Source organism: Arvicola amphibius, chromosome 11, assembly GCF_903992535.2.
Source record: "Arvicola amphibius chromosome 11, mArvAmp1.2, whole genome shotgun sequence".
In the NCBI taxonomy this organism is placed as follows: domain Eukaryota; kingdom Metazoa; phylum Chordata; class Mammalia; order Rodentia; family Cricetidae; genus Arvicola; species Arvicola amphibius.
The window spans coordinates 88,462,054-88,489,677 of record NC_052057.2 but is presented as its reverse complement, the minus strand read 5'-3'; the positions used below and the strand labels follow the sequence as shown (position 1 = coordinate 88,489,677).

Genomic DNA, 27,624 nt, shown 5'->3' with positions numbered 1-27,624 from the left:
AGTTGGCAAGAAACAATCTACACTAAAGCCAGGAATTCACAATAATAAGCCTCCCCGTGATTTATTTGGGAGCTGGATGGTGGGCCCCTTAAAAAGTCAAAAGAGTAAAGCACCCACAATAGGGGGGAATAGATGGGAAAGGGAAGGGAATGGGAGCAGAGGAGGGAGGGTAAACTGGTTGGTGTGTAAAATAAATGGGAAAAAAAAGTTATTTAAATAAAAAGATAAAAGTCTTTAAAAAGAACAGAAAAAGTTATCAAAATTTATTTCAAGAATTTAAGTTTTAAACACACAAGTCAGAAGAACACATACAAAAACAAGACACCTATATTCTACAACTTTGATCCAGTTTTTCCAGCCTCCCTTATGATCAATGTGAAAGATGGCCAAACTATACTGGTAAAGAAAGCCAAAATAAGACACCCCCCCAAAAAAAAGAATATAAAATCATCTGGGGATTAACAGTAGTTGAGGGTAATCAACTACTATAGTGGTTTAAATAAAATTGGCCCCCACAGGTCACAGGGAGTGGCATTATTTGAAAGGATTAGGACATATAGCCTGTTAGAGCAGACGTGGCATGGTTGGAGGAAGTATGTCACTGGGGGGAAGAGGGGTGGGTTTTGAGGTTTTAGAAGGTCAACGCAACCCAGTATCACTATCTTCCTGTTGTCTGCCATTCCAGATACAGAACTCTCAGCTACCTCTCCAGTACCAGGTCTGCCTATATGCCTCTACACTCCCTGCCATGACAATGGACTAAACCTCTGAAACGGTGGGCCAGCACCAACTAAATATTTTCCTTTATAAGAGTTGTCAATGGTCATGGTGTCCCTTCATAGCAATAGGACAATGACTAAGAAGCTGCAGATAAGTGGTTGATTCAGTATAGTAAACCTATACTATTTTAAAGTGCTTAATAAACCAACTGAGTGTATCTTCACATTGGGGCTTATGCTATTTAAAACAAATGTTTACAAGAAAGAAACGCTTGAAGAAAATAAATTTACTTTTCTTAAGCCCTCTTCAGAATATATAGATCACTTTCCTGGGCATGGTAGTATACTCTGTAATCAAAGCACTCAGGAAATATAAGGAAGATGATCAGAACTTCAAGGTCATCTTCAGCAAGCTAATGCTAAACTAGACTACAGAAGACCCCATCTCCAAAGGGAGGGGGGATAAAGGGGATCATTTTAACAGTTTTGAGCTTTCATTCCTCTTTTCATTCTAGCACTTAAGAGCCTGAAAGCAGAAAGATCAGTCCATGAGTGATGTGGGCTACATAGTACAACTCTGTCTCGAAGCACAAAACAAAAGAGTTTGGAAATAGTAATTAAAGCCAGGAAGTGGTAACACAGGTCTTTAATCCCAGCTCTCAGGAGGCAAAAGCAAGCAGATCTCTTGAGTTCAAGGCCAGTCCGGTCTACAAAACAAGTTCCAGGACAGCCAAGGCTACAGAGAGAAACACTGTCTCTAAAAAAAAAAGGGGGTGGGGGGTGAGAGAGGGGAAGGAAGGAAGGAAGGAAGGAAGGAAGGAAGGAAGGAAGGAAGGAAGGAAGGAAGGAAGGAAGGAAGGAAGGAAGGAAGGAAGGAAGGAAATAGTAATTAAGAGTTCTATGGGGGCTGAAGGGATGGCTCAGCGGCTAAGAGCACTGGTTGTTCTTCCAGAGGTCGTGAGTTCAATTCCCAGAAACTACATGGTGGCTCACAACTACCTGTAATAAGATTTGGTGCCAACTTCTAGCCTGCAGGGACACATGAAGGCAGACAGAATATTGTATGCATAAAAAAAATTTAATATTTTTTTTAAAGTTCTATGGCATTACTAACATAATATTATTACCAGATCAACTGACAAGATCAACTCTCCTGCAGACTCAAAATGAACTCTCACAGAAGCCAGGAATGGTACCACATAACAGAAATCCCACTATTCAAGAGAATGAAGCAGGAATTTGGTGACTTTAAAGCCAGCCTAGGTTATCATAAAGTCTAATTAAAAAATATAGAGAGTATACAAACAAGATGGCTCAGCAGGTAAAGGTATTTGCCATAAAGCCTAACAACCTGAGTTTAATCCCCAGAATCTGCATGGTAAAAGGAAAGAACGAACTCCTATAAATTGCCCTTTAACCTCCCACAGATGTGCACCCACATATTTACATACACATTCAGACACAGACACACACACAAACACACATACACACAAAATGTAAAAAAAAAAAATGTCTGAATAACAACTAAGGTAGAATTCTTAGACCCTCCATTCAACTTCCAGTATTGTGGTACATTCCCATAAACCCAGTTCTCAGGAGGTAGAAAGATGCTGAGTTCCAGGTCAGCATGAGCTACAAAGAGCCTATCTCAAAAACTGAATTAAGTAAATATCATTTTCATCTCATTTCTACATGTAAGACTTCTTTACAAAAGTGCTTTTGTTACTTAAATTGGCAGTTTTGAAAATGACTATTTGCTGAGCCAAATCAATTATTTCCACCTCCACAGCATAAAAATAACCACTAATATTAAAAATAAAACCTTTCACATGAACAATCCTCATAAACTAGGATACAAAGAAAGTACAGATAGTTAAGAATATGTTCAAATGTAAATACAGTAATCAAAAGGTACATATAGCAAAGTATAAATCAATTGGTGGCTAGAGCATGGATATCCTAAGAAAGTAATGCCAAACGCAGTTCAACAAGACCGTCTGGAGGCCAGTAAGACAACTCAGCAGGCCAGCAGGTAAAAAGGCTTGTTGGCAAGCCTGATAGCCTATTTGTACTTATAGTCAGGTTTTTTTCTTTTTTTCTTCTTTTGAGACCAGGTCTCTTTATGTAGACTTGGCTGTCCTATAATTTGCTACATAGACCAGGCTAGCCTCAAATTCCTAAGACTCTCCCTGTTTCTGCCTCCCAAGTACTGTGATGGGATTAAAGGAGAATATCACCATAACAAGGCCAACAATGCCTTCCTAAGTTAGTTTCTCAAAATGCAATCTAACAACATTCACAAATAAAACTTTGTTGTCTCTCTAGTTTCTCTCTTTTCAAGCCATTAAAAGTTTCTTAAAGAAACAAGTCATTTTCTTGTAAAAATATTCTATATTCTAAATTCCTCTGTTTATTTTCCCATGCTATTAATCACAGTTTATACAAAATGCTTCAGACCAGAGGTGGTTTAGGTCTTGAATTATTTTTCAGTTTTGGAAAATTTATTTTGGGAACTGAATTTATGTCTAAATATGAAACTGATTTATGTTTCATACAAACCTAGCCTGAAAGTAATATTATAGAACTACTCTTTTTTTTGGGTTTTTTTTTTTTTTTTTTTTTTTTTGGTTTTTTCAAGACAGGGTTTCCCTGTAGTTTCTAGAGCCTGTCCTGGAACTAGCTCTTGTAGGCCAGGCTGGCCTCGAACTCAGAGATCCGCCTGCCTCTGCCTCCCGAGTTCTGGGATTAAAGGTGTGCGCCACCACCGCCCGGCATGTAGAACTACTCTTAACAAAACTTTAAGCAAAGTTTCATGGGCTGGAATTTGTTATTTGTGGTGTCATAACTATATTCAAAAGTTTATGGTTTAAAAGAATTTGAATTTTGGATGTTCAGATTATGGATTTTCAAACTATAAATTGTTTCTTTATCTACTATATAGCCTAAGAATTTAGTCTAGAAACATAATTAAATTTATTTCCAGATGCATTCTAGCACTTCAGACAGGAGTTTTGTATAGATGGCTCTGTGTGCTTCATAGTATACAGGAAATATCCAGCTGTTACATTTTTGTCTTTTTCTGTGTGTATGTATATGGAGTCCAGAGATCATTCCACACTCTGTCCCAGAACAATAAAATTTTAAAAGAAAGTTTAGATTAGTGAGGAAAACTGAAAGTAGACTGGTTTTAGATGACATTAAGGAATTTGTAACTATTCTGTTTGGTATACTAATTGTGTAGTCATTATAGAAAAACCAAAATTCCCAAACAATTAGAGATACATACTAAAATATTCTTAATGAAATGGCATGGCATCTACGATTTCCTTTAAAATACACAAAAAAGTCAGGGAAGATGAATCAGTCAGAAAATACCCTGCCACACGAAAATGAGCACCTCAGTGCAGATCTCCAGCACCAATGTAAAAAGCTGGGTACAGCACACATCTCTAACCCAGCACCATGGGATATAAACAGGCAGACCCCTGCTCATGGGCCAGCAAGAAATCTTAGCCAAATTGATATGCTCCAGGTTAGTCGGAGACCCTGTCTTGACCTACACAAACACACACATATAAATATGTACATACAATACACACCAATTAATTAAAAATAACAAAATTAAATACTAAAATAAACTAGTGGGAAGATGAAAATATCAGCAAATGGTAATTACTGAGTATGTGGGTCTTATTTCACTTACTACTTCTGTATGTTTGTAAATGTCCGCAGAAAGCAGGCATACTGTCCTAAGGAAATCAAGCATACCTATAAGTTCAGGTGGGCTTCTTTCATTAAACCTCTCACACAGGCGAATAAACGTCTCAGTATTCTCAGTCGTGGGGCATTCACCATGTCTGAGAACACAAAAAGAAGTTGCTTGGAAAAGAGATTACAAACCTCAATAAAAGCTTTCAATGTTTATAACTTACAACTTACCCTTTACACTGAAGTTTAATATACTTGATTCCTTCTTTTTCTATGTCATTTCTGTCATAGAACCTTGAAGTATTTGTCAGATCCACCAACAAGCTCATTTTAACCTTTAAAAAAATAAATAAATGAATAAAAAGTCAGATGTGCTGGTTACTGCATTATTCCAAACAAGATGAGTGGGTGACAGGACTAGAACTCACCCACTCCACTGAGCAGGACTACATGCTCACTGCTACCAAGCAGCTGACAGTGGAGACTACCTTCTAAACGAAGAATCCAACCATTCCAGAAATAAGAACTAAGGGGACACTGGAAAATAATTCTAAACTAAGGAGGACAGAAAGTATAAGCAAAACAGACTCCACAGCCAACAATGTGAACTCAAGGAGGCAAACACTGTCACTGTTTTCTGTGTCTACCTGTGGTCCTCAGAAGCCCCAAGCTTACAACAGTAGGACAGCTCTAGCGCCAGGCATACATCACCCAGGTTCAAGGTAGCCATGGCAACCGCTACTTCTATCTATTCCCTACACTGTATCCAACCTTAAAGAAGCCATTTATGCAACAAATGTGTGTTCCTTTTCTATTTAATTTATTCTTTTATTTTAGTGTATTTTCTAAAAATACACTAATGCCTAGAACTATATTCCTTTTAAAGAAGCACAGTAAAAATTAAAAACAGAAGCCCGGTGTGGTGGCACACACCTTTAATCCCAGAGGCAGGCAAAGCTCTGAGTTTGAAGCCAGCCTGTTGTACAGATGGAGTTCTAGGACAGCCAGAGCTACACAGAGGGAGTAAAAAAAAAAAAAAAAATGAAAGCTGAGGAAATGGCTTAGTGGGCAAAGTGCTTGCTACGCAAGCCTGAGAACCTGAGTTCGGATCCCCAGCACCCACATAAAAAGGCTGGTGTGGTAACACACACCTGTGATTCCCGAGCTGGGAGGTGGAGACAGGATGATCCTCTGGGCTTTGTTGTCCGGCTAGTCTAGCCAAATCACCAAGCTCCAGGTTCAGTGAAGGACCTTGTCTCAAAAAAATAAGTTGGAGAATAACAGAGGAAGACATCAGACATCAACCTCTGGCCTCTGCACGTGTATTTCTCTTCCTGGATATCAGAAAGAAACAAGATAAGGGTATGAAAATAAATTAAAATCTTAATTTCATTTTCAATAAAGATGAGAGGCATATATAATATAAACAGCTATTTTTAAAACGTAGTTCCTAAGCCTAGTATAGTGGCTCATGCCTAGTACATGGGAGGTAGACACATAAGAAACAGAACTTCAAAGTCATTCTCAGCTATATAGCAACTTTAAACACACTCTGAGTTACATGAGACTCTATCCAAATACCCATAAAATAAAATAAAATAAAATAAAATAAAAATAAAAATAAAAATAAAATAAAATAGAGGGGAAAGAGAAGGAGAGAAGAAACACATGCCTGACCTGAGCTCCAGAAGGAGTCAGTGCACAGACCCTCCACAACACCCCACCATACATAATTTGGAAGAATGGCAAGAAAATATAACCAATACAACTAAAACTGAATTGAGTTACTTACGAAAGACTTTACATTATCTATGAGTGTAAATCCCCCATATAAACAGATGGAAAGACAAAAACCACATGATCAATCTCATCAAATGCAGAAAAGGCCTTTCTCAAAATCCAGCATTCCTTCAAGATAAAAGTCCACAATGGACCAGTGATACAAAGGACAAGCAGGTCAACAGTCAAGATCAACATAAATGGAGAAAAATTCAACAAATTTCCACTAAAATCAGGAACAAGATAAGGATTTCCACTCTCTCCATACCGATTCCATATAGAATTTGAAGTCTTAGGTAGACCACTAAGACAACTGAAGGGGGATATACATAGGAAAAGGAAAAGTCAAAATATTCTTATTTGCAAAAGAATTTATATATAAAAGACCCTAAAATTCTACCAGGAAGCTTTCACAGCTGATAAACACTTTCAGAAAAGTAGCAAGATACAAAATCAACTAATAAAAAAAAATCAGTAACCTTCCTATATACATATGACAGACCTACTAAGAAAGAAACTAGGGAAATAATACCTTTCACTATAGCCTCAAAAAAAGGAAAAAAAAAAACTACCTTTCACTATAGCCTCAAAAAACGGAAAAAAAAAACTATCTTGGGATAACTCCAAGCAAGTGAAAGACTTGTATAATTAAAATTTTAAAACAATGAAGACAAAAATTGAAGAAGACATCAGAAGATGGAAAGATCTCCCATGCTCATGAATCAGTAGGATTGATATTGTAAAAAGTGGCCATCCTACCAAAAGCACTCTACAGATTCAATGCACTCCTTGCCAAAATTCCAACACAGTTCTTCATAGAAATTGAGAAAACAACCTTCAGTTTTATTTGGAAATACACACACACACACACACACACACACACACACACAAACTAAAACAATCCTGAACAACTGAATATTAAAAACACTACTGAGTTATTACCATTGTCTATCTCAAACTGTAATAAAAGCAATCAATGGAATTAAAGACCCAGAAGTATTTTCACACACCTTTGGACACCTGATTTTTGATAAAGAAGTCAAAAATACACACTGGAGAAAAGACAGCATCTTCAACAAATGATGCTGCTCAAACTTCATGGCTGCATGTAGAAGGGGGAATGCAAATAATACCTATCAAGTCCAAATGGATCAAGATCTCAACATAAGACCTGATACTCTAAATCTGATAGAAACAAAGCAGGGAACAGACTTGAATTCACTGGCATGGGAAAGGACTTTCTAAACAGGACACCAATAGCACAAGTACTAGAAACAACAATTATTAAATAGAACCTCATGAAACTGAGAAGTACTATAATGGCAAAAGACACCATCATACAGAACATAGTAGTTTATGGAATGAGATAAGATCTTTACCAATTATACATCTGATAGATAGATCAGTATCTAGAAAACATGAAGAACTTAAAAAACTGAACATCAAGAAAATAAAATAATTAAAAAATGAGGTACAGAACTAAGCATAAAGTTCTCAAAAGATGAAATACAAATGGCTGAGAAACAAAAAAAAATGTTCAGTATCCTTAGACATCAGGGAAATGCAAATTAGAATGAATTTGAGATTTTTATATTACACAAGTCAGAATGGCCAAGAACAATAAAGCAATGATAGCATATGCTGGCAAGGATGCTGGAAAAGGGAGATACTTCTTCATTGCTGGGGAGTGTGCAAACTGATACAATCATTATAGAAATCAGTGTTGCAGTTCCTCAAGAAGCTGGGAATCGATCTACTTTAAGATCCAGATATAATACCCTTGCACACAAAACCAAGGAATTCTACATCGTACTGTGGACATACTTACTCATCCATGTCCAGTGCTGCTCTATTCATAATAGCCAGAAATTGGAAACTGCCTAGATAGCCACCAACTGATGGATAATAAAAATGTGGTACATTTACATAATGGAATATGATTCAGCTATTTAAAAAATGAAATTTGCAGGTAAATGGGTGGAGTTAGAATAATTCATCTTGAGCGAGGTAACCCAGACCCAAAAAGACAAATATTGTATGCTATTCTCTTTCATATGGATATTAGTTTTAAGCTCTCAATATGTGTGCTACAATCTGAACAGTCACAGAGATTATAGGTACCTAGTTAGGGACCAGTGAGGAGGAGAGGAATGGGAAATAGAATATAGTGTTAGAAAGAAACAAAGAGGAACTAGAATCGTAGGATTAAATGAGGGCGAGGGAGGAGAGGAAGAGTAAGGGAGGAAAAAAGGGAATATGGGGAGGGACAACTAACACTAAAGGCCATTTAAGTCCATTTAAGTCATATGGAAACCTACTACTCAGAAGCTTCTGAAAATAAATACGCATATGAAAGGAATCTACCAATGAGAAATATTATCTCAAGAACAAAAAGGTGAACAGCACCTGAGAACCATACCCAAGGCTGTCTTCTGGCCTCTACTCCCATGTGTAAGCACATAGCCCTCACTGAAAGCCCTTGAAGAATGAACAGGGAAGGAAGACCACATCAGCAGCAAAGAGCTTTGCTTCTTACCTTCAGACTCTTCAGGTAATTTGAGAGCATACTAGGATGGAAGCGGTTTTCTTCAGCAACTTGACTATCATATCGTGGCCCCAGCATTGTCTTCAGAGGTAAGAATCTTCCTAAACAGCAAGGTGAATAATAATTTTCATTATTTAAAGAAAGGACTAAAATTCTATAATTTGCTTTTTCAAACCTGCCTTCTTAAAATAACATTTTGTCTTTGTTTTTTTATTGAAGTAGAGTCTCATATATGCCAGGCTGGCCTGAGACTCCCTGTGTAGTTGAGGATGATCTTGATTTTCTGATTCTCTTGTACCACTGGCCTGGCTTTATAGTGCTGAGTATAGAACCCATGGCTTCCTGATAGGAAACAAGCATTATACTAAATGAACTACATCCCACCCGACTTCGTTAATACCTTAAAATTAAACACAGAATTATAAACACAATTACCCATAATGTTCTTTCACACTAAACGCAGATTAATTAATTGAATTTATTCTAGAATTTGATGATATAAACTAAGAAAAATTACCAATAAATGAAACATCCATAAAGAATCTAAACTTGGGTCTGGAGAGATGACTCAGCTGTTAAGAGTACTTATTGCTCTTGCAGAGGATCTGGGTTCAATTCCCAGCACCCATACAGTGGTTCACAACCACATGTGACTCCAGTTCCAAAGGATTCAATACCTTCTTCTGACCTCCAGACTCCTGCACGCACATGGTGCACATAAACCTATACAGGCTCACACACATATATGTAAATAAAACATAAATAAATCCTTTTTTTAGGAATCTATACCACTAAAGTCATCTGCTCCTATGAGCAAGAACCCCAATAAAACTCATTTGCTCACCAAGTTGAACTTTGGTAAATGTCCTTACTTCTTGTCTACTGTCATTTCCCTATCTGGGGTAAGAATAGATGTTCATATCTACCCAGAAATAGCACTTTACACAATATCTCCAAAAGCTGGAGTTGTAAGTATGTACCAACACTCCAGTTTAACTCAATTTATTTCAAGTTCCTGATTACATGGCATTGGTATGGGGGGGGGGGTGTCTGTTGTTGTTTATTTGTTATTTAAAGCAGGGATATCAAGTTTAGCCTAACCTTGACCTCCTGATTCTCCTACCTCAATTTTCAGTAATGGGATCATAGGCATTTGCCCAACAGAACTGGTTTTATGTAATGCTAGGGATCAAAAGCAGGACTTTGTGCATGATAGGGAACTAATCTACTAACTAAAGGACTTCCCCAGCCTTGGCTATATGTGAAGGTTGTTAAGTATTTCCATCTTTGAACCTCATCCACATCTCAGGAAAAAGATCATGGAGGATGTTATAGTATTAAAATGGTATTAACCAGAATCAATTGCTAAAGACTTATTGTTTGTTTGGTACCTTTTGTTTAACAGTGTAAACCCAGGCTGGGTTTGAGCTCCCTGCCTCTCCATGCCAAGTGTTGGAATTACAAATGTGTGCCACCACAGCTAGCTACTATTAAATAAATGTAACTAAAATGTTTAATTGGTAACAGTATAATTTTAATTTTGTTGCATGTATTTATGTGCGTGCACACAGCTTGCATGTGGAGGTCATATTGACAATTTGCTGGAGACACTGTCCTTTCTTTCTGCCATGTGTTGAACTCAAGTGTCAGGTTTAGTAGTAAGCACCTTTACCGGCTGATCTCACCAGCCCATTATCAATTTTTAACTCCTGTTTTCATATTTACTGGTGGTGTATACTGTCTTATTGATTTTTATTGTGTCTTGTCTACGTGTATTTATCTTTTTTCTTTTTTTTTTTTTTTTTGGTTTTTCGAGACAGGGTTTCTCTGCAGCTTTTTTAGAGCCTGTCCTGGAACTAGCTCTTGTAGACCAGGCTGGCCTCGAACTCACAGATATCTGCCTGCCTCTGCCTCCCGAGTGCTGGGATTAAAGGCGTGCGCCACCACCGCCCAGCTTGTCTAAGTGTATTTATGGAGATCATATGTATGCCTAGTGCCTGAGGAGACCAGAAGACATTATTCCCTGGAACTAAGACTACAGACAGCTGTAAACTGCCATGTAAGTGCTGGGAACTGAACGTGAGTCCTCTAGAAGAGCAACAAGAGCCGTTTTCTCCAGGGCCCGAACTCAACGATGCAATGGAACGAATAAAAAATGCAAGGGAAAGTATCAACAAACTAAGTGGGAGACAGAATATCAATGAATGAAGACAAGGCTAAGGAATTATTATATCCAGATAATAAAGAAATGAATGATCATGACCACAGCATTCAAGATAAACAATAGAAGACACCAAACCTAGGAATCTGTGCTGAAAAACAAGGAAATAAGATGCAGACTAAAGGCACACGAAACATTCAATACAATCCTGGCAGACTATTTTCCAAAACTAGGAAAAGAAATGGCATTCAAACACTGACACATTTAGAACCCTGAATAGACATGACAAGAAAAGAACAGGACTCAAACAAACTCTCCCAGACTGTGCTTCATTTTCACTCCTCACCTTTTCTTTTTTCCTCTCTTACATGCTAGGCAACGTTCTCCTACTGAGCCGCATCTCCAGCCCACCAGGCACAGTTGTTCACTCCTTTAATCCCAGCACTCAAGAGGCTGTGGCAAGCAGATTTCTTTAAATTCTAAATATTGAATACTAAGTTACAAGCCAACCTGAGCTAAATATTGAAACCCTAACTCTAAAAAAAAGAAAGAAAATGAATACAAATACTTATTTGTACATGTAGTCAAAACTGCAATGACTTCACCTGTCCATAACTACACCTAATTCACACTAATTTTGAGTTCTCATGCAGTCTAATTAGAATTCCCCCCACACACTCCTTTAAATCCCTCTCCTTCCAAAGGTGATTACATCTTAGGAGGAAGAAAAACACTTCTCACACTTGTCAACAACTACCAGCACCTTAACAACTCAGCAACACTTCATGCACCCAGCAGCACCCTTCCTGAAAAACTTCCCTCCCTTCTATACACAAGACTTGGGAAGTTTGGGCTTCTATCTCCCCCCAAACACACACACACACACACACACACACACACAAAACTAAGTTTTTACACTGATGATTCTCAAATATACATTTCCAATTCAAATAAAATTATAACTTATAGAAATCTTGTGGGGGGAGCACTGCGGTTTTAGCAGCTTCACTGATGAAGTATTTGGTTGGTTAGCCTAGCACCATACAGAACCAGGAGTGTTGGCACATGACTGTAACAGCAGAAGGAAAGGATGAGCCCAGGGTCACCTCATTCTCAGCTACACTGTGAGTCTGGAGCCAGCATAGGCTGAGACCTTTTCTCAAAAAAAGAAGAATCTTTGGGGATGGGGCACATGAAACTCCTCCCCATGCTGAAAAGCTACGACAGTTGCTTGATTCATGCTAAGGTGAGTTAATTTCAGTTTCCTTAGGGGTGTGGACTATGCATCAGTGGATGGCCCCACATCCATTTGTATATGGATAACAGGGTCACTGGGACTTGCTGGCTCCCAACCTAGCTTTAGGCGCAAGGAGAGACCCTTTCTCAAGGGAGTAAAGACAATGTTAGAGCAGGACACTCAGCATCTTCCACTGAGTACAGACCTATACATGTCTATCACACACACAAATGCACAAAGAATAGGAATATAGGTCAGTGGCACAAATGCCTAGTATGTATGAGGCTCGTAATTCAATCCCAAACATCAATGCATTACTAAGTAAATAATTGTTACCTTTTTTCTGGGTGTTTGGTTTGGGTTTGTTTTTTTTTATTTTTATTTTTTTGGATTATTTTAAAAGGTTTATTTTTGTTTATTATGTGTGTGTGTGATTGTAAGAGTATATGCCACATGTGTGCAGGTACTGAAAGAAGCCAAAAGAGGGTATCAGATACCCTAGAACTGGAGCTACAGGTGGTTGTGAGCCACTGTCTGCAGGTGCTGGGAACCTAACTTGTGTCCTCTGGAAGAGCAGCAGCACTGAGCCAACCCTGAAGCCCTGAAACTTCGGCTTCCAGCTAGCCATTTCACTTGCTCATCAGCGCGGACTTGGTGCTAGGGAGGCCGGCTGTGCTAGCGATGAGCCCTGGCAGCAGAGCGCTTCCCATTCACGGGTCACCACATGGATGGCGTTGACCGGGGTGTCCTGAAAGGGGGCACTTAAGCACAGTAACAGGAAAAAGTGAGAGAACTTTGAATGTGGCAAAAATTCTGAGATGCCGTAATTTTAATTACCAATGCCGGATGGTGCCAGGAAAGATACTCAGTTACCACCACATCCTGACCTTTAACAAAACTGTCCTTTACTGGATAGATGCTGAAATCCTCACATAAGCACCATCCTAAAACTTGTCTGCTTTGGGTTTGGCTTTGTTCTGAAGCACCGTTGTAGCTTAATGAAGATATTTTAATACAGATTTGAGCTCAAGAGTTCAGAGAAAGAGAGTCGCTCAAAAGAATGACAACAGAAAGCAAGGGTATGGGCTTTTCTCCAAGAAAAAGCAACAAGCAGAGGTACCAGCTCCTCAGTGGAGAGCCATCACTCACTGTATTTCGGATGCTATTCAAAGAGCATCCAAAGAGGGGAAGGAACGGTAAAGTTTGCCTGAGAACTCATAAACGGAGGCTTAGCAGTAAAGATCTGCAAACTGTCCGACGATTATTTTATAACGGTAAATCTGCCGGGCGGCGGTGGCGCACGCCCTCCCAGCACTCGGAGACAGAGACAGGCGGATCTCTGTGAGTTCGAGGCCAGCCTGGTCTACAAGAGCTACACAGAGAAACCCTGTCTCAAAACAACAGAGTAAATCCAGTGTAAACAGTTTGAGTATTCCTTCCTCAATTTTAGCGTAAAAACTGCTTTTGGCTCCTAGGTCCAGTCGACAAAGTTCCAAACTACTATCTAACCTTTTTGTTAGTTAACTGTGGTCCCTTACGGCTACCATCTGCAATGTCTCCCCAAATTCAGAGAACAGCGTCTCAGCTATTTCAGGTGTAGTCCCTGGGACATATGTGTGTGTGGTCCAAATATATCAAACTGTACACTGTTAAGTCCCTGTCCCTCAGTCAAGCAGTGACATGGGCCTAGAAGATCCAGGTATTCTGGAAGCAAGAAAAAGCAGCTCCCAAGTTCCAGAGCGAAGCTACTCTACGTCAAACTCAAGATGGAAACATTCCACAAAAGCCGTTTCAAAGATAAACCAAAACTCCCCCCGCTTCGCAGGCTCCTTTCTCTTAAAGCCTTCCTCAATCTCAAGACTCACACTCCGCTCCTGTTCTCGTTCCAAGCGTCGCCAGACAGCGAGACCCAGTCTCTAAATCCCCCAGAGAGAGGTTCACCAACTCCAAGCTCCGGAAGCCTCCTGTCCACCTCCCGTCCTCGCTCCCCAGCCCTGCGGGAGCCCGGACTGGCCGCCGCCGAGCGCGCGGTTCCCAGGCCCGGCTGGAGGAGTGGGATTCGAACCCGCCCGCAGCCCCGTCCCCGGTACCTGCCACCGGCTGGCCGCGCCGCGGACAGTTCAGCCACCGCGGCGGGATCTTGTTGTAAGCCATGTCGGCGCCGCACACCGCCACCTAGCCGACCGCTCCGGAGCGAGCGGCACGGACCCCAGCGCCGGCAACCCCACCCGGCTCCTCAGCGGCGCGCCACTTTCATTCAGGCTCGACTCCGAGGCTCCCGGCGAGCCCACAATGCATCGCAACTTCCGCCCCAAAGGGCCCGCCCCCTTCCTTCCGAGGTCAAGCGAAGAGGAAGCCCCGCCCTGGTGAGTGGCTGGAAGCGGCCACGAAGTAGAGGGGCGGTTCCACCTGACCCCGCCCCTCGGGTCCCGCCCCTCCGGCCCCGCCCCCTTGTTCTCAAGCTCCCGCCTCTGTCTGCCAAGCCCAAGCCTGTTTAGACTCAGTGCATAAAGTAATGACACGCGTCCTTTTTTTTCACATCTAAACAAGAGAAACCACCAGATAGAAAGAATCCAAGCTTCTCTCCCACGATGGACTGACATGTCACTTTCAAAAGGGTATCTTTGACACGTGAAAGTGTTTTTCTCCTAATCACAGCTCAAGTTTGGTGTCACTGCTGGATCTGGGTTTGAAGCGGCCTTTGGGAATCCTCCCTTACCGGGATCAGAAAGTCCTTAAAACCAGAGACTAGGTTATTACAAATGAGGAAATTCTTTTTCGGTGAGGGCTAGGGAACATGCTCCAGAAGACCCATGAAACATCAAAAATTAGTACTTAAGACTTTGTTATTTCTGGGACAGGCAGTTTTAGCTGGGCGGTGGTGGCGCAAGCCTTTATATCCCAGCACTCAGGAGGCAAAGGAAGGTGGACCTCTGAGAGTTCGAGGCCAGCCTGGTCTACAAGAGTTAATTCCCGGGCAGGCTCTAAAGCTACAGAGAAATGCTATCTCAAAAAAAAAAAAAAAGGATGGGGGAAAAATTTGTCATTTCTGGGACAGGCAGTTTTGATGTGTTTTTTGTTGTTTTGTTGTTGTTTAATCTTTTATTTTGTTTTCTCTATCGCAAACATTTAGCAGTTTTGGAAAGTCTCTGTCTCGAAGGGATCAGTAATCATGTGTAATTGGCAGAGAGGTAGAAACTGACCACTTGAATACTACTAGGTCAGTGTAGACCTGGAAGCCTTGCGTTTTCCTCTTGAGATTTAAAACACCGTATGAAAAGATGGAGCCGGCAGGACTTTACTGTGGCTGTGGCCCACTAGAGCCAAGCTGGTTCCTCCTTGTAAAAGCTTCAGTTGTCAACAGGACACACCTAGGAGAGGAAACCTCAATCCGGGAATTGATTGGCCTGTGACCATGTTTGTTGGGCATTTTCTTGATTGCTAGTTGATGGGAGAATCCCAAACCCACTGTTGGCAGTGCTATTCCTGAGCCAAGTGAGGCAGTGGGTCTCAGCCTTCCTAATGCTGCTACCTTATAATGCAGTTCTTCATGCTGTGGTGACCCCAGACGTTATTTTTGCTGCCACTTCATTGCTGTAATTTTGCTGCTGTCAGGAATCATAATGTAAATATTTTTGCGAATACAGGTTTGTTACGAGTTTCATGATTCACAGGTTGAAAACCACTGGCTGGGCTGTATAGAAAAGCTGGCTGAGCAAGCCAGGGATACCAGCCATTAAGCAGCGGTCCTTCAGTGGCTTTGCTCAGTTCCTGCCTTCAGGTTCCTGGTTGAGTTCCTATCCTTGTTTCCTTCATGAACCAGTAAGCCAGATAAACCATTTCCTCCCCAAAGATGCTTTTAGCCAGTGTTTTATTTATGGAAACAAAAAAAAAAAAAAAAGCCGGGCGATGGTGGCACACGCCTTTAATCCCAGCACTCGGGAGGCAGAGGCAGGCGGATCTCTGTGAGTTCGAGACCAGCCTGGTCTACAAGAGCTAGTTCCAGGACAGGCTCCAAAGCCACAGAGAAACCCTGTCTCGAAAAACAAAACAAAAACAAAACAAAACAAAACAAAACAAAAAAAAAACTAGAACACTCGTGCTCAAAGGAATAGAATCTAAATTCTACCTTTGGCCTTAGGTGAAGAGAGACATATATAATCTGTCCCAAAATGTATAATCCTTTTGTACTATTGTTCCCTCCCTTTAGAGTCAATGATAATGATTGTGTGGGTGAGAGACAGACACGCTTATGTGGGAAGTTTTATTAAGAGAAGGGTGTGGGAAAGGGAGAGAGGGGAAGGAAAAGACCAACCTCAAGGGATAGGAGCAGCCCAAGAGAAGAGGGAGAGGGAGGTAGAAGTAGGTAGTTTCACCTTTTAAAGGGACAGCATACTGCCCTGTGTGCAGGCATGAGGCACAGGTGACCTTTCTGCAAGGTCCCCTCAAGGTGCCAGGCCAGGTATGCCAGGATGCTAACAGTTACTCCAAGGAAGTCTGTCAGTCACATGACCCCAGACCCAAGCTAATTTGTCTAAAGACTAAGGATTTGGAAGGAATAATTATGTCCTTAATGAGATAATGCACTTACACACCCCAAGTCCTTCCCCCAATGGAGTTACTTACAGATTTTCACTAATTCCGTTCTGCTTTCTGTGGTTTAAATTTTAAAAAGCAGATGATATGTTTCTGCTAACACAAAAGGCCAGATCAGACCAGATTTAAAACAGATAAATGCAGGCTTATTGGGCATGGTTTCCAGGGTGGGTTCACCAGTCCCAAGGAACAGAGCCAGAGAAACCACTGGCCCAGGATAAGGTAGGGAGGTTCTTTAGCCCTTAGGTGAGAAACCACAGGCCCAGGATAAGGTAGGGTGGTTCTTTAGACCTTAGGTGAGAAACTATGAGCCCAGGATAAGGTAGGGAGGTTCTTTAGCCCTTAGGTGAGAAGTGAATACGCCAGCTAGGAGCTGGGACTGTGCCCAAGTATGGTCAAAAGCTACATTCGTGGGTAGGCACTTGGGTGCTATTCCTTTATTCAGAGTTTCCTCAGCACAGGTGGGGTTGGGGAAAGTGGGGCAGATGGTGTCTTCCAGCTTGTGCAAGGGGGAGCAGGAGTTCCTACAGAAGGGCATAACTTTTCTTTCTCTGTCTTTTTATTATTGGCCAAAATCCTACCCATGCTTGCGGGGACATTATGGACAATCTCATTCCCTCTGTGAGGCCCCCTCTGGTAAGGCAGGTTCCTCACAACCTGCAACATTCCCTCCAAACTGAAACGTTTGCGCCCAGGAGAAGGGGAAGGCCCTTGAGCCTCAGGAGGCAAACACAGGGCGATGTGAAAACAGGAACTTGGAAGCTTTCTGAGGTCTGCTACCCAGCCCAATAAAGAGGAGAAAACTAGGACTGAGAGGGGGAAAGTGGGGTAAAAAGAGGTAGTGAGCTACATAGAAAGCTCCAGAGTTGTAGATTTCCTGAATCATCGCCCACATAGGGTAGGCTCTCTGGCCCTGCAGCTGTGTGACGAGGAGAGTTAGCCCTGCTCCTTGTAAGTAGCTCTCTCCTACACTCCCGTTAAGAACCCCAATAAAGCCAGGTGTGGTGGCGCACAATCCCAGCACTCGGGAGGCAGAGGCAGGCAGATCTCTGTGAGCTCAAGGCCAGCCTGGTCTACAAGAGCTAGCTCCAGGACAGGCTCCAAAGCTACAGAGAACCCCTGTCTTGAAAAACAAAAAGTAAAAAAAAGGACCCAAATTAAACCCTCATTGGCTCACCAAGTTGGAAACCGGTATGGTCATTACTCTGTTGCGAGTTCCCTTTCTGGAGTGAATAGACCCATGTGTTGTGTCTCCCCATCAAATGTCCATCACACACATGCCATGACCCATGAAGCTGCTTGCTCACCTCCATGGCCTAACCTTAGTGCTGCTTGCTTTTTTGCTGTTATGCCCAAATCATCAGGGTCCCCACAAAAGCCAACAAAGGAGATCAAGTATCTTATGTAAAAGCAAAGAGCCTTTATTTTAATCAAGTTTGCAAACTCGGACTCTCCGCATGTCCAACATATTGGAATAAACAGAGAGCCCTGAGCACAATTAGAATTGGGTTTTTATAGTAGTAGTAAAGGTGGGGGTGAGGGGGTCTCTGAGGTTCAGGATCTCTGATTGGCTGATGTCTGTCTAGGGGTGTCCTGTTGAGGTGCGCTGGTAGGTGATCCTGTCTACAGAGGTTGGAATGCCAGGCATTTCCTTTGAATGGTCTGTTCTTGGGTAGGGGTCAGGCAGTCTCAGCCTGTGGTTCCTCCTGCAGCCAGGCATTGTCTCAGGGTAAACTACTGAGACTCCAGACTCCATTTAAATTCATCAATGGCCAGAGCCCCAGGTCTTAATGGTAGGAAATAAAGAACTTCCTTTGGGTGACCTGTCCAGACTTAGCTTTTATAGCTGCCCCAACACTCTCCTTCTCCTTGTTCTCCCGCCCTCTCTTCCCAGCAGATCACCTGCTTGGTTAGTTTTCTCTAAAATGGTCCCGTGGCTTCCCTCAGTGTCATTTGGGTAGCAGCCCTCACAAAGCTTCCGTTTTGTTTGTTTTTTTGTGTGTTTGTTTGTTTTTAGTTTGGGTTTTGTTGATGTTGTTGTTGTTGTTGGGGGTTGGGGGGACTTAAAGACAGGGTTTCTTGTGTAACATCTCTGAATGTCCTGGAACTCACTTAAACAGGGTTTCTTGTGTAACGTCTCTGACTGTCCTGGAACTCGCTTTGTAGACCAGGCTGGCCTCAAACTCACTGAGATCTGAAACTATGTAACAGGACTCCATGCCTGTTGAGAGCTGGAGCCACCCAAGGTTTTCTCCAGAACACCAATGATGGACTAAAGGAACCGAATTCTAGGACCTTGGTGCAGGAGCAGACTTGGTCTCAAAGAAGTTAAAGTTTCAGTACCCGGGAACTTGGCTTCTCCTCCTGAAGAGACTGGATTTACCAGTCACCCAAAGCTCTGTGCTCAAACTGATGCCATTGAGATATCCCACGTTGCCCTTCATACAGTATTGCTTGAGTAGCTTCTTGCTAACTTTCCCCTGTTTCTCCCCTACAAACTGTATGTAAGGGGGTGTATTTCTTCATAAATCGTTTGCAAAAACCATCAGCTTATGTAAAGCCTGCTAACCCCAAACCTTCCTGTCTTTTTTTTTTTTTTTTTTTTTTTTTTGGTTTTTTGAGACAGGGTTTCCCTGTAGTTTCTAGAGCCTGTCCTGGATCTAGCTCTTGTAGACCAGGCTGGCCTCGATCTCAGAGATCCGCCTGCCTCTGCCTCCCGAGTGCTGGGATTAAAGCTTCCTGTCTTTTTTTTAATCTTCTCATCTTCAGCTCATTTCCCCCCAAGTACCCTGTCACTGAAGAATGACCCGCTGGTCAAGATGACAGGACCACCTCAATCTGACACCTCCCATCATCTACAAGAAGAATGCCAACACAGGCAGTGCTCCCACCTTGGGTCGTGCCAAACTGTGCACTGACTCTGGGGAAACACGTCACTGAGCAGGGACCCCCTTCGATTTAGAACTTCTTTTTTCAGATGAATTCTGATCTCTGTAGGATGGAGCCTCTGATGAGTCCCGACAGCATCCCTATTGTTCTGATGCTGTGTGAAAGGTTCTGCTTCCATAGTGTTATATCCTCTCTCCATATTCTTATCTTCCAAGCACCTACCAAAATGACCCCTTGATCTCTACTTATTTTCTACCCCAGGTATCTAACTGTTCTGTGTTCTGGCCACAGTCCCCAGGCCTGAGAACTGCATAGTATTGTTTTTCACATCAAGAGCTCCGTTCCTCAGCTCTCTGTATCAGCGTTCCTGCTGCTGTGGTAAGACAGAAACAATTGCAGAGGGAAAGGCTTGGCTTTGGCTTCCAGCTCAGAGCTACAGCACAGCTTGGCGTGAGAGACACAGCATGGAGAGCTTGACGCAGCGGCTCACAGCGAATCCAGCATCAGGAAACGGAGCAAAGCAAGCTGGCGCTCTGCTCACTTTCCTCTTTGTAGGCAGTAGTCTGACCACCCCAGCCTAACCAGGATAACCCCCACAGGTGTTTCCAGAGGCCCGACTTCTAGGCAGTTCTATATCTCCAGTTGGCAATTGAAGTTAGCCATCACAGCAAAGGGGGAAAAGCTTTGCCACAGGCCTCAGAGGCTTCTATGACTTTTTTTTTTAAATCAGATGACATTTTTAGCTTTTTGGTTAGTGGAAGCGGTTAGGTTAGCATATCCCCAAAGGCTTCCTGTGATAGTCATAAATGTTAGGTCAGACACAGAGGTGGGCAATGAATGGCTGACTATTCAAGGATCTAAAGATAGATGGAGATAAATGGGCCGAGAAAGAAATCAGAGAAACATCACGCTTCACAATAGCCACAAACAGCATAAACTATCTTGCAGTAACTCTAACCAAACAAGTGAAAGACTTGTATGACTTTAAGTCTTTGAAGAAAGAAATTGAAGAAGACACCAGAAAGTGGAAAGATCTCCTATGCTCTTGGGTAGGTAGAATTAACATAGTAAAAGGGCAATTTTACCAAAAGCAATCTACAGATTTAATGCAATGCCCATCAAAATCCCAGCAAAATTCTTCACAGACCTCAAAAGAACGGTACTCAACTTCATTTGGAAAAGCAAAAAACCCAGGATAGCCAAAACAATCCTGTAAAATAAAGGAACTTCTGGAGACATCACAATCCCTGACTTCAAACACTACTACAGAGCTACAGTAATGAAAACTGCCTGGTATTGGCATAAGAACAGACAGGAGGACCAATGGAACTAAATCAAAGACCTGGATATTAATCCACACACCTTCAAACACCTGATTTTTGACACAGAAGCAAAAAATATAAAATGGAAAAAAGAAAGCATATATAATAAATGGTGCTGGCATACCTGGATATCAACATGTAGAAGAATGAAAATAGATCCATATCTATTGCCATGCACAAAACTCACGTCCAAATGGATCAAAGACCTCGACATAAAGCCAGCCACACTGAACCTTATAGAAGAGAAAATGGGAAGTACACTTGAATGCATTGGCACGGGAACCACTTCCTAAATATAAACCCAGCAGCACAGACACTGAGAGAAACAATTAATAAATGGGACTGTAGTGTGAAGCAGCGGGGCTGCGTCCCGCCACCCGGCTGCCGGCTGGCTTTACACCCAAAATAATTACACGGAAACTGTATTCTTTTAAAACACTGTCTGGCTCATTATCTGTAGCCTCTTATTGGTTAATTTTTACATCTTTCTTTTTTTTTCTTTTTTCTTTTTCTAGTTTTTCGAGACAGGGTTTCTCTGCAGCTTTTTTAGAGCCTGTCCTGGAACTAGCTCTTGTAGACCAGGCTGGCCTCGAACTCACAGAGATCCACCTGCCTCTGCCTCCCGAGTGCTGGGATTAAAGGCGTGAGCCACCACCGCCCGGCTTTTTACATCTTTCTTTAACCCATATTTAGTATCTGTGTAGCACCACGAGGTGTGGCTTACCAGGAGAGATCTTAACCTGCGTCCATCTTGGAGAGGAGAAGCATGGAGACTCCTATCGCGACTGCCTGAAGCGTCTCCCCAACTCTACTTCCTTGTTCCCACAATTCTGTTCTGTCTACTCCACCTACCTAATTTTCTGTCTCTTAAAGGGCCAAGGCAGTTTTTTTTATTAATTAACCAATGAAAGAAACATAGACAGATACTCTCCTCCATCATTTCCCCTTTTTCTGTTTAAACAAAAAAGAAAGGCTTCAACTTTAACAAAGCAAAATTACATATAACAAAACAGTTATCAAGCAAAAATTACAGTTACAATATTTAAATCTATTTTATCTTTTATCATAACTAAGGAAATCTATAACTATCTATTTATTCTTCAACTCCATCAAGGAGTCCAGAAGGATATAATATTACCTAAGTAAACAAGTCATTTGCAACTTTCAAACTCTAGAAATGACAGAGACAACTCGCTGCCTGGACAGTCACCTAAAGTTTCTCTGTACCGTTGGGACATCCATCTTCAGCCTTCAGGCCCATAGTGTCCAGCAGACATTTTCATGAAGCAGGAAATTCCAAAGACAATTCAGTCACTTTCTGCTGTGTCCTGCAGAACGTCTCGCAGACTCTTTCATGAATCAGGAACCCCAAAAGACCATCTCACCTTTAGGCAAGTTCAGCAGTCCTCTTTCTGTGAGTTCCTTGTGTCCAGTTTATGCAACAGTCCAGGCGAGAGCAGTTTCTTGCCCAAATGGCTAACAAACTCCATAAGTAGCCTCTTCGATGCTCATCTTCCTCTCGAAGTAGATTGGTGCTGCCAGGAGCAGACGTGTCTCATTGTCATGAAAAACCCTAAGTAATTAAAACATTAAATGCCATATTCTGTAGCCTTTGAAAGATATGAAGAATGTCTATCTAACTGAAATATATCTCTACATATCTAGAAAATCTAATAACATGACTACAAGCTTAACTATTATCAATGATTATCCATTAACAACCTATATTTCCTAATTATACATTACATTTTTAAATGAACTACACAATTACAGTACCTTAATCAAGATCAGAAATACATATACATATAACAAATTGACCTTAAAATCCATACCATTGCAAATCATTTATCTCTATATCATATCCCCCTTTAAATGTAAAAGAACATTTATAAACAATATTTGGGAAAATGGGCGCAGTAATTTCTCTCCAAACTGCTTCCTGCTGAATGGGGGCGCTGTTATTTAGGTCTTTCATGGTGTAACCTGTGTGCTAGGTTCCTCTCAGTTGGCAGTTGAGTGAAGTAATTTTTTGAAGAGGTTCACAGCAACCTTTCAGGAGGGCGTGGTCTATCATACCATATTGGGATAGAAGCAATCCACAGAGTCTCGTCCTCTGTGAAAACAAAAGAAGACACTCTTTTCCAAAGCATCATGTTCTTAGATCCAAATCCTGAAGTCATACCATTAAGATGTCCATTGTGGTCTAGCCTGGCAGCCCATATAATGAAATGTCTCTCTGTATTTAGCTCCTTTACAGTCAAAAATTTCAAAGAAAACACAATAAAATACATAATCCAGACTCTCTGTGAATTTTCCATTTTTACGTGGCTTATTTTCATTCTATCACTTTACTTTATTCTGTCTCTTTAAAGACTTTAGCCTTTTTTTAGGCATTAACTTTATTTTTTATATTTTCTTCTTCTCTCTCTCTCTCAAGCCTACATACATTCATCCAACACTGTGACTCATTTAAAAGTCTTTTATGTCTGAATCTGTCCTATTGTGAATCTGTAATTTTTCTACTGTCGAGAAACATGTTTGATTTGCGCCTTTACATCACTAAGCACTTAAGACTCTAAGCTGTAACATTCCTAGGTCAAAAACAGGTACTGCGGCTTGCCACGCCCTCTGTCTCTTAAAGGGCCAAGGCAATTTTTTTTATTAATTAACCAATGAAAGAAACATAGACAGATAACTCTCCTCCATCATGGGACCTCCTGAAACTGAAAGGCTTCTGTAAAGCAAAGGACATGGTCAATAAGACAAAACTACAGCCTACAGAATGGGAAAAGATCTTCACTAACCCCACATCAGTCTGATCTCCAAAATATACAAAGAACTCAAGAAACTGGTCATCAAAAGAACAAACAATCCAATAAAAAAGTGGAGTACAGACCTAAACAGAGAATTCTCAACAGAGGAATCTAAAATGACTGAAAGACACTTAAGAAAATGCTCAGCATCCTTAGTCATCAGAGAAATGCAAATCAAAACAACTCTGAGATTCCATCTTACACCTGTAAGAATGGCCAAGATCAAAAACTCTGATGACAACTTACTGGAGAGGTTGTGGGGAAAGGGGAACACTCCTGTATTGCTGGTGGGAGTGCAAACTGATACAGCCCCTTTGGATGTCAGTGTGGCGATTTCTTAGAAAATTAGGAAACAACCTTCCTCAAGACCCAGCAATACCACTTTTGGGTATATATCCAAAGGGTGCTCAATTGTGCCACAAAGACATGTGCTCAGCTATGTTCATAGCAGCATTGCTTGTCATAGCCAGAACCTGGAAACAACCTAAATGCCCCTCGACCAAAGAATGGATAAGAAAAACATGGTACATTTACACAATGGAGTACTACACAGCAGAAAAAAATAACTACATCTTGAAATTTGCAGGCAAATGGATGGAGCTAGGAAACACCATATTGAGTGGGGTAACCCAGGACCAGAAGACGATTATCATATGTACTCACTCATAGGTGGTTTTTAAACATAAAGCAAAGAAAACCAGCCTACAGATCACAATCCCAGAGAATTTAGACAACAATGAGGACTCTAAGAGAGACATACATGGATCTAATCTACATGGGAAGTAGAAAAAGACAAGATCTCCTGAGTAAATTGGGAGCATGGGAACCATGGGAGAGGATTGAAGGGGAGGAGAGAGGCAGGGAGGGGAGCAGAGAAAAAATGTAGAGCTCAATAAAAATCAATTTATAAAAAAGATAGATGGAGACAATTTGGCTCTAGATCTTCAAAACCAACCATTCCACACACACTGAAGTGTAATTAGCGCAGTGGCCCTCCACCTTCCTAACACCATGACCCTTTAACACAGCTCCTCATGTTGTGGTGACCCCAACCATAAAATTATTTTCTTTACTAAGTCATAACTGTAATTTTGTTACTGTTATGAATCATAATGTAAATATTTTTGGAGATAGCAGTTTGCCAAAGGGGTCGTGACCCACAGGGTGAGAACCACTGAATTAGTCAGCCTTTGTGACATGCTCAGGGTACGTGTAACTTGTTTCTGGGAGGCTTAGTTCGAAGATCCTCCTCCAGTGTCTCAGTTTGCACTTGTTATTCTGAATATTAGTCCCAGGCCCCCATTACTAGGAAAGCTTATTCCTTGAATCTGATACAGATGAGACTTAAGTCATAGGCAGGGAAGAGGTCTTTGAAAAAGAGGACACGCTGGTAAAGCCGTTATGGAAGAACCTCCTGGCTCAGGTCAAGTCTATGTGCAATCATGATCCAGACCTGGTTTGTGATGGGGTCCTAAATAAACAAACAGTCATAGCAAAAATACAATTACCAGAAGGAGAGGAGATCATGCTCACTTGACAGTTTTTCTAGAATCAAGATTAGTATTATTTTTATCACTTAGGCAGATACCAAGCAAAATACTAAGTAGATTGGACAAGCGTACGTATCTAAACACAGTTAGAAATATTTGGTTACTTGGCACACTTAGTTGTTGGTATTGTTGAAGATGATTGCCATCCAGCACTTCTGAGGTCTATGTGGTCATATTCTCAGAAGAAACTAAAACAAGTTTGAGGCGAGAAGTAAAACCCGAGAGCCTATGTCCTGAAGTTCGGCTGCTCTGGCACCGGCTAGTCAGCTGTTGGTTGGTGCCTGAGAGAACCCTCTCTCTCCCGCCAAAGGGAATCTTGGATGCACGGTCTCTTGTTTCGGTTGATGAAATCTCCTCTTTGGTTGGGGGCGGATGCTTTTTCAGCTCTTAGAGCTCCCTGTGCAAAGACTATGACCGGTACTGCTATTTTAGTTATATTTAAAAGTCCCTTATAATAGTGTGGGCTTCCCTTTGATACAGCTCATTTAATTTAAAATTAACTTTTATAAGACACTGAGTACTTATTTTATAAGGAGATAATGAATGTTTTCCAAAAGGGGCAGAGATTTAGAAGTCTCTTAGGCTACAAAAAAGCCAAAGGCTTTAACTTGTTTTGTTTTCTCATCGTGCCGTCTGCTCACTCAACCATTCCAGAGGATTGAGGATCATGAACCCAGTGTAAATAAATAATAGGTCAAATTTTACTGATAGATTCAGTGCTCGTGCAGTAAAACAAGTTCTGTGAGTATCAAGACCCAGCACTCCTAACAGATGGTTTTATTGCTGGGGGGTGGCTTTCTGAAGGGGAATGTTCTAACCCGGTGGGAAAACACGTGAATTAGCGTTTCAATAAAACCTCATCACAAGCTATAAATGTTTTACTTAGTATAAGGATAAAACAATATACATGAGGGGTTTTTTTTTTGGTTTGTTTTAAAATATCTTTTTAAACTGTTTACTTCTTTTTTTTTTTTTTTCGAGACAGGGTTTCTCTGCAGCTTTTAGAGCCTGTCCTGGAGCTAGCTCTTGTAGACCAGGCTGGTCTCGAACTCACAGAGATCTGCCTGTCTCTGCCTCCTGAGTGCTGGGATTAAAGGCGTGCGCCACCACCTCCCGGCTTGTTTACTTCTTTTATTGACGTGTGTGCGTGTGTGTGCGTGTGTGTGTGTGTGTGTGTGTGTGTGTGTTTGTGTGTGTGTGCGTGTGTAACAATATGTGTGACAGGACAACTTGCAGGAGTCAGTTCTCCGCTCTGTAGGTCCCAGTGTTCATCAGGCTTGGCAGCAAGCACCTTGACCCAACTGAGTCCTCTTTCTCACTAACCAAGTCTTTTTTTTTTTTTTTAAAGCCAGTTGTCTGTGTTGAAGAAACGTTACTAAAAGATCGATGTTCGTGAAAATCTCGTTGTTATACACAGGAAATCAGGCATCGGTTTTATCTCAGTGCTTTGAGCTTTACCTTTAGGACTGTAATGTCCATTTGTATGTATGTCACCCTGCTTTACGTGTTAACTCTCACATATAACATACTTAAACCTTCTAGTCTCGTCTTAGCTATTTTAGTCTTTATTTAGATAGAGTCTCACTATGTAGTCCTGGCTGGCCTATACTCATTATGTAGACCAGCCTGTTGTGGATCTTCTAGATCTGCCGTCCTCTGCCTCCTGGGAGCTAGTAAAGGCAGGCGCCACCACATCTGACCTTATTCAACAACCAGTGCAACAAGCTCTCCATTAAAGCCTTTCTCATCTAAAAGCCTAAACATTTATCCCTTCTCTAGCAAAAAATACATTTTTGTTAAAATACATTATATCTATATAACTTGTGCATTTTTTTCTTATTTTTTGGTTTTTTGTTTGTTTGTTTTTTTTTGTTTTTGCTTTTTTTTCCGAGACAGAGTTTCTCTGTTACCCTGGCTGTCCTGGAACTCACTTTGTAGACCAGGCTGACCTTGAACTCACAAATATCCGCTTGCCTCTGCCTACCAAGTGCTGGGATTGAAGGCTTGCACCACCACTGCCTGGCTGTACTTTTTCCCTTACTTGATGGTTTTGGTCTTATTTTTCTTTACAATGTTTAGAAAGCACTCTTTCATGGTAAATGAACACTGTTTTAAGTGGAAACACAGACCTGGCCAGTTGGCCTCCTAGCCTGGCCACCATCCCTTGCCTGCCGCGATGAACCCGACCCCTGGAACTATAAAGTGGGAACAGCTTCTCTTTGCTCTGGCTGCCATGCTGGACTGTGTCTCCTTGGAACTGTGTAAACAATCATGAATGAATGTTAAATTTAGTCAAAGACCTCGT

General features: G+C 41.5%; 1 protein-coding gene across 2 annotated transcripts in view; it reads right to left on the bottom strand.

The window, feature by feature from the left end:
* The window catches only part of Rngtt (RNA guanylyltransferase and 5'-phosphatase), a 253,269-nt gene that overhangs the window by 174,769 nt on the left and 50,876 nt on the right, over positions 1 to 27,624 (bottom strand). The window contains exons 1-4 of one of the 2 annotated variants that reach the window (XM_038346947.2): positions 14,240 to 14,447; positions 8,743 to 8,852; positions 4,659 to 4,762; positions 4,488 to 4,576 (exon numbers count right to left, since the gene is read on the bottom strand). In XM_038346947.2, the coding sequence (XP_038202875.1) occupies positions 4,488 to 4,576; positions 4,659 to 4,762; positions 8,743 to 8,852; positions 14,240 to 14,303 (367 nt within the window). In that variant the 5' untranslated portion in view covers positions 14,304 to 14,447. Of the gene's footprint in view, positions 1 to 4,487; positions 4,577 to 4,658; positions 4,763 to 8,742; positions 8,853 to 14,239; positions 14,448 to 27,624 lie in introns of those variants that run through there. The other variant, XM_038346948.2, reaches the window with a different exon arrangement.